Source organism: Scylla paramamosain, chromosome 35 (genome assembly GCF_035594125.1).
Source record: "Scylla paramamosain isolate STU-SP2022 chromosome 35, ASM3559412v1, whole genome shotgun sequence".
Taxonomy (NCBI): Eukaryota; Metazoa; Arthropoda; class Malacostraca; order Decapoda; family Portunidae; genus Scylla; species Scylla paramamosain.
Window position 1 is genome coordinate 8027501 of NC_087185.1, and position 7500 is coordinate 8035000.

General features: G+C 37.8%; 1 protein-coding gene across 1 annotated transcript in view; it reads left to right on the forward strand.

Moving 5' to 3' along the window:
• Positions 1-6136, forward strand: part of LOC135090620 (mitochondrial coenzyme A transporter SLC25A42-like) — an 8429-nt gene extending 2293 nt beyond the window's left edge. The window contains exons 2-9 of the mRNA XM_063987537.1: positions 1460-1576; positions 2068-2218; positions 2368-2478; positions 3032-3222; positions 3579-3711; positions 3989-4121; positions 4503-4686; positions 5112-6136. Coding sequence (XP_063843607.1) covers positions 1479-1576; positions 2068-2218; positions 2368-2478; positions 3032-3222; positions 3579-3711; positions 3989-4121; positions 4503-4686; positions 5112-5247 — 1137 coding nt within the window. The 5' untranslated portion in view covers positions 1460-1478 and the 3' untranslated portion in view covers positions 5248-6136. The remainder of the gene's footprint in view (positions 1-1459; positions 1577-2067; positions 2219-2367; positions 2479-3031; positions 3223-3578; positions 3712-3988; positions 4122-4502; positions 4687-5111) is intronic.
• Positions 6137-7500: the final 1364 nt, after the last annotated feature.

Sequence of the window (7500 nt, forward strand, 5' to 3'; positions counted from 1 at the left end):
TAGCAATGTTGTTGTGTTTGTTGTAATATGAATAATAAAGAATCAAGTTGTGGAAATTCTCTCTCTCTCTCTCTCTCTCTCTCTCTCTCTCTCTCTCTCTCTCTCTCTCTCTCTCTCTCTCTCTCTCTCTCTCTGAGTGGGAAGGACACGGAGGAGAGGAGAGCAATACTCCCCAAGGTTGCTGTCACCCACCCCCAAGGGAGACCGATAACTTATCGGGGGCGCGGCCACTGAGGTTGCGCGAGATAGAAGCAGAGTCAAGATCATTAAGTTACCTCTGTATCAGACACTATTGGGTGAAAATCTTTTGTCGTTATTTTCTGTCGTTTCTTTCGAGTGCGTGAATTGTTAGGTATGATTGATTTTCAAACTGGTACGTACAGATTATTATTATTATTTTTATTTGAATTATGAATAATTTTCAAGATAGTGGGTGAGAATAAATCTTTTTGAAAGCCTGGTATGTGTATGTGTAATATTCGAGGTGATGCATTTGAGTGTAGAATATAAGGAAGGTCCAGAAGGTCTGTTTGCCAACACATGACTGACTCTGCAATGGGTGATGTGCACTAGTCTTTGATTGGTATAGGGGTGTATGACATGGGTCAAAATAATACATGAGAATAAGTCGTTTGAGTCAGGATTCTGGAATGTATAAGATGTGCATGATTTTCAAGGGAAAGCGTGACAAATACCCTTTTGAGTGAGTCAGGTATAAGTAAGTCATGAGTGACATCAATGCAGGAACAGGCTTAGTTACAACAGTGTGCTGCTGTATGGTTTATGTGATCCTGTTATGTTTATTGCCTTCCCTGATATTAGTTTCCTAGGCAACATACAAGCAGAGAAGTGTTTTAGAGTGATATTGACTTATTATTTCCTTACTCATCATAAGCTCCTTAGATGATGATATAAAAAAAAAAGTAGTAATGGTACTGGCTGTGTTTTCATTGATTTTACTCCATTGTCACTCCTTTTCTTTCCAGCATAACAAGCAAGAGATAAGTTCATGATAACTATTTATTAGTTATCTTTTTTACCTCTCTAGATGATAAGCATGCAATATCTGATTTATAGTGTAAAGTGTAAGATTTTTAATGATAGCAGTGAGCTGTGTAAGGATAGGTCAGGTGTGTGTAAAGTGGTTACATGGTACTTCTCTTGTGGGTGTTTGTAAGTCCTTGAAGGTCTGTTTGTCTTATCTGTTAGCTGATGGAAGATTCAGGAAAGTGAGTGAAGGTGTGTGGTGGTAGCCCTGCATACCATATGACAAGTGTATGTAATTTAATTCTTGGTATTATTTTTATACTATTACAACTTAAGCAGTCATATTAATATAGTAGGTAGATGCGTTCTTTCATGTTTCTGATATGTGGTGCTGTATGACCCTGTTATTGTGGGACCTTAAGACCAATCAGTCAGTCATTATGAGGCTGTGAGCAACACCTTATTGTTGCAGGATAGAAGATGGTGGCACGATGAGCCACAGCCTGGAGGGTCATGCCGTGGCTGTTGTCATCGGTGACATCACCACGCCAGCCATCTCAGTGACTAGACACAAGACTCAGCAAACTCAGTATGTGGAGGCATTACCTCTAAGATATAAAAAAATTTATATGCTAATATATTTTGACAGTTATAGGTAGTCATGGATGGTTATGTGGATGAGCAGACATGTAAATATTAATTCATGAAATTGTTGTATAATTAATCATTGAAAGATATGTAGATGGATTCAAAATATAAATATTATTAATTCAAGACATCATGTATGATTGATCAGTTATCAATATCAACCATTTTACAAACTGAGCATGTTCAAGAAGCAAAGCTTACCATATCAGGGATGACAGCCATTCAGGACAGAGACCGCCTTTAGCACTGTGCTCCTTCGTTTGTGTGAAGTGGCCGGTTAAAGAAGAATAACAAGATGCCTATTGTGTCTTGAGGGCAACACCAATGTTTGTCAGATTGGCCATGAAAATCAGTGAATGACAAGTCAGAAAGTTTCCTCTTGACAACATTAATGAAGTCACTTGTGAAAGGAAACATGCATCTCTCTCATAGATCTGGGGAAGGACGGGAATCTTGTGACATCCCACCCGAGTCCTCAACCCTCCAGTCCAGCCCACTCAGGGAAACGCAGCTTGAGCAGCACATTCAGCATGCAGGCACCAGCACCACCTCCCTCAAGGAAGATGTTCAGGCTGAAGAGGAGGTGAGGCATCTCCCTGGTATTGTAGTACATGTAGTTCTGTTGCAGTACTGTATTAATAGGAATTAATGGAATACCTGTGCCTTGTTTGAGCCTTCAGTTTTGGGATAGTTCTTTACTGAAAGTTCTTAAGTCCTCTTATTGTACTACAGGAAAGTTTTCACACCCAACGGGTTCTCATCTCCCTCCTGTCTGGGGCCATGGCAGGTGCCTTGGCCAAAACCACCATTGCTCCCCTTGACAGGACCAAGATAAACTTTCAGGTGAGTGATTCTTTATACCAGACCTGGAAAATATATTCATTGACTTCAACATTAAAACTGTTCTGAGTTTGGCAGCAGCTACCTTGCTTGAGCCTGAGCAAGATGGCCCTGGTTTGAATCCTGCAGTGGATGAAGGCAGTTTTGGTTTGTCTCTTCTTGCTACAGTCCTGTTCACCCAACAGATGATAGGTGTGGGCTGTGAACCTTGGAGTTCATGTAAAAAAAGACCCATCCCTTTCCCTGCATCAGCAAACAATAAAAATACAAGATAATTTCACATCATTGAGTTAATGGTTCTCTCTCTCTCTCTCTCTTTCTCTCTCTCTCTCTCTCTCTCTCTCTCTCTCTCTCTCTCTCTCTCTCTCTCTCTCTCTCTCTCTCTCTCTCTCTCTCTCTCTCTCTCTCTCTCTCTCTCTCTCTCTCTCTCTCTCTCTCCTTGATTAACTTAACTTCTACATATCAATTCACATTTCTTTTTTTCTTCTGCCCAATTGATCACCATTCTACAAGCTATAAGCATCTACACTATCAATCTGTCATTGTTCCCTTGCAGGCCACCAAACAGATGTTCTCAGCACGTCACGCCTTCATCTTTGTGCGGGAGTGTTACCAGAAGGAGGGGCTGCTCAGTCTGTGGCGTGGCAACTCAGCTACCATGGCCAGAATTGTTCCTTATGCAGCCATCCAGTTTGCATCTCATGAACAATACAAAAGGATGCTGAGAGTGGATGGACCAGGGAATGAGTAAGTGTGTGTATGCATGTTTTGATAGAACATTGGTTGTGAGTTGTTTTGGTCCAGTTTTTCTTTTCTGTCTTCCTGTTTTATTTGTCTGGACATGTGTTCCTTGTGTCATTTCACACTTTCTTGGTTTCTTGATTTCTTAGTTTGTTTCCTTTTATTGTTTAGATTTGTGACTTATTTTAGTAATCTTATACACACACATTTATTTGTGTTATTTGTGTATTATGCTGTTCTGGGCTGATTTGTCTCTCAAAATCTCCAACAGGTTCAAAATATTATATTCTTGATAAAAAAAAAATCACAGTATATGCTTTGATGTTTATCAAATTATGAAAATTTTTGTCATTCTTCCATAGGAACAAACCTTATTTAAGGTTTGTTGCTGGTTCCATGGCTGGTGTTACCTCACAGTTCCTAACATACCCACTGGACATGGCCAGGGCACGCATGGCCGTCACTCACAGGGACACGTATGCCTCCCTCAGACAGGTAATGAGTTGAATCATTGCTTGTAATTTCTTTGATTATGTTTGAATACAAGTGACAATACCATCTCACTTAAATGAAGGGAACTTATGAAATCATATATTGCAATAGTTTCAAGTAATTTTGCCAAAAGTAACTGTCCAGTGTGGCCTTATTATTCTAATGCCAAAATAGTACCAATCAGTTGGTTGCAAATGTGCCACCCACGCTTTTTTATCACTAAGGATTTCTGAATATATTGAATAAAGATGAAGCAGTTTATGACTCTATTGTCCCTCAGGTATTTACTAAGATCCTGAAGAATGAAGGCCCTCGCACTCTGTACCGAGGCCTGACACCCACTCTGCTGGGTGTCATCCCTTATGCAGGCACCAGCTTTGGAATCTATGAAACCTTAAAGAAGTTCCATGCAGGTAAAAAAAAAAAAAAAAAAAACAGCAAGACCTATAAAGGTGTATTTAATTAAAAGGAGTTTGAATATTACCTCACTAATAGTATTTTCAGTATACATGGTAAGTAATAACGGGCCAAGAGAAAGTGCCCTTACTTGAGACAAAGATCTGATTATGGTGTTCATGTTGCCATAATATATATGTAGATATACATTATGGCAAGCTGTTCTTTTACATTAACACAGTCACTCATATATTCTTTTTCTGACTACCATTATTGTAGTAATCAGTTGGTGCTTGTACTTCCTTGTTATTAAGCCTTTGTCCAGAAAATAAACTAAAGGTCACTGTTCTTTGCCTTCCTATATTGTATGAATGTCTAAATCATTACTTTTTTGACAGATTACTCTCATAGAGACAAGCCAAACCCTCTGGAGAGAATGATGTTTGGGGCAGTAGCAGGTTTGGTGGGTCAGTCCTCCTCGTATCCCCTGGACATTGTGAGGAGGCGCATGCAGACCGCCACAGTCACTGGCAATGGCAACCATTACAAAACCATCATGGGCACTCTCCTTAAAGTGTACAGGTAAGTAAAGTAGGATTTGTACTTAGTTGTGATGTAGTTCACTGTAGGGAATGCCGTATTATAGATGCATGTCAAAGTGTAAATTATTAATAGATTTACTAATCACAGCTTAACTTTCTCATTATTGTGTTTGTAGTTACCAATTGTAGGTTCTTGAAAGGCCATCAGTTATATAATACTATAAATGGGATACTTAAGTTAAGCATATTTCCAGTAGCCATGCATTGTCCTTCTTTATAAACCAGCTCACCACTACTTGAGAATGAAATTATCTTGATGGGAGGATTAGATCTCACCAGAGCCACCTAAAACCATAAAAGAAGTAGAATTCTGTATTTCCTCTTCCATCCTTCAAACGCACCCTGTCTTTAGCTTACCCTGACAAACTCTCCCAGAAGCACCTAACCATTATGTTTATGGTGCAGGGAGGAGGGGCTGCATCATGGGCTGTACAAGGGGCTCTCCATGAACTGGATCAAGGGCCCCATCGCTGTGGGTATCAGCTTCACTACATTTGACACGCTCAAGATCTCCCTGGAACAGATTTTGCTGCCAAGATAGCAGACCCCCTGGTGCAATATGCTATGCACATGGAAAGAGGATAATTTGTGTTAATCCTGGAAGTGCATTTGCTTTGTTGTTACTTGAAATTTTTTATCAGATATTTTTATGAGAAATAGATAGTGTTATAGATTGTACATATGTGAACTATATAAGATATTTTATGAGGAAGATGCATTGCAAGTATGAAGCTATATATATATTGGCTGGAACATATATTCAGTCAGCATATAGAAGTGTATGTAAGAAAAGAATAAAAGTCTTTGTTATGGATAATTGAGAAATTAAATAACTTAGCCAATTGTATCTTAATAAGAAAGTATAGGGAAATTCCACATGGTACCCAGCCAGTGAGATTCTAGTTAATATTTGAGAAACAAGTTAATCCTGCCTTTTATGGGGTTGTAGGAGTAGAGTAAGAGATGCCTTGCAAACCTCAGTCTGCTAGTCTGATCATCAGGAACACAGTGACCCCACTGCCTGCTTTCTTATGCCTTCCTCATCACAAAGTTCATTGTATACTTATGGATCACCAGTACAAGGAACACACAGTTCCGCTTGGCTTCCAGGTTACAAACACACTATAGAGAATCGAAATGTTATGTTTCATCCATGAGTTCTGAGCATTAGTTCCTTCCTTTACCCAAGTCACTCTCTACCTCTTGGTCTTACACTACTAGAGTTTCTCAATCCATCTGTCATTTGTTTTGTAGGGAAGGATAGATATGTATTTTTTACTCTGATGAGATGTGGAACTAGTCCATTTTCATGCCTTACAAAAGTTATGCCTAGTCCCCACTTCCTTTTCAACCCCCTAACGCACAATAGTTTCTATTGCATATCTATGGTTTTGTTTCTGGTGTTAATGTATAAAATCAGCAAAAGAAAATGAAATTGTTGTATAGCATTGTTAAGAAGGGAGTTGGGGGATAGCTTCAGTTTTCCTGTGTGATGATTGCTTTGCCAGCTTGTTCCTCTTCATGTACAAGGTGGTGTATGCAGTCAGTCAGATATATAGATACAATCTCTTTTTATCAGTATGAGCTCCATGTATTTTATGATCACTGGCAGTTACCAATAATGTATTTATCATGAGTACAATAGTGTTTGTATTTAGATATTACTGCCTCAGAAACTATGACAGTTTCCAAATGATAGGACTGCTTCACTTCTCTGTCATTCAATGGAGAATATTTAGGACAAGCCAGCCAAACACTGAATGAGGGTGAGAGGCAGTGTTGTCTCGAGTGTTATGCAGACGTCTAGCACTGAGATACTTTGGTTGGTGCTGTAGCCACTGCCTTTCGCACAGCTTATTGAGTAGGACCTGAGGCTCTGAGACTTCTAGCTAGCAATGTGATGACAACTAGCCTTGGTATTGCATCTAGAGGATGAGCCTGTCATGTGTTGATTTTGGATGTATATTATGGTTTTATTTTATATAACTATATATATTTGGTACATTGCATGTGTAATAATGGTTAGAAACAGAAAAGCAGAAATGTGAATGGTTTAGATTACTTCAGAATTCTGAAATAATTGAGATCCTTTAAGGAGGGGTGGTAAATGCTTCCATCAATATATATATATATATATATATATATATATATATATATATATATATATATATATATATATATATATATATATATATATATATATATATATATATATATATATATATATATATATACACACACACACACACACACACACACACACACACACACACACACACACACACACACACACACACACACACACACACACACACACTATGTTGACATCTCTCTTGAGGGGAGGATAATAAAGACAATGCATATACATACATATATTTACAAGCATTCCCTCAGTCTTGGCCATAAGACCTCATAGGGAGACTGGACCAATCCTCACCACACCATATTAGGATCACTTAGGCAATTTGTGCATTTTCTGTAACAGAACCTGACAGAAGAGCCTGTTTTATATCTATATCTATCTATCTAATAGATATATATATATATATATATATATATATATATATATATATATATATATATATATATATATATATATATATATATATATATATATATATATATATATATATATATATATATATATATATATATATATATATATATATATATATACAGACTATAAGTGGTCCAACCCATCCCATTTCTTTGTGTACAGATGAGAATATTGTGAATAAACTGATAGAAATATTATTTACTCTTAGCCTGTCTGGTATGTTAGTTGAAACTATTT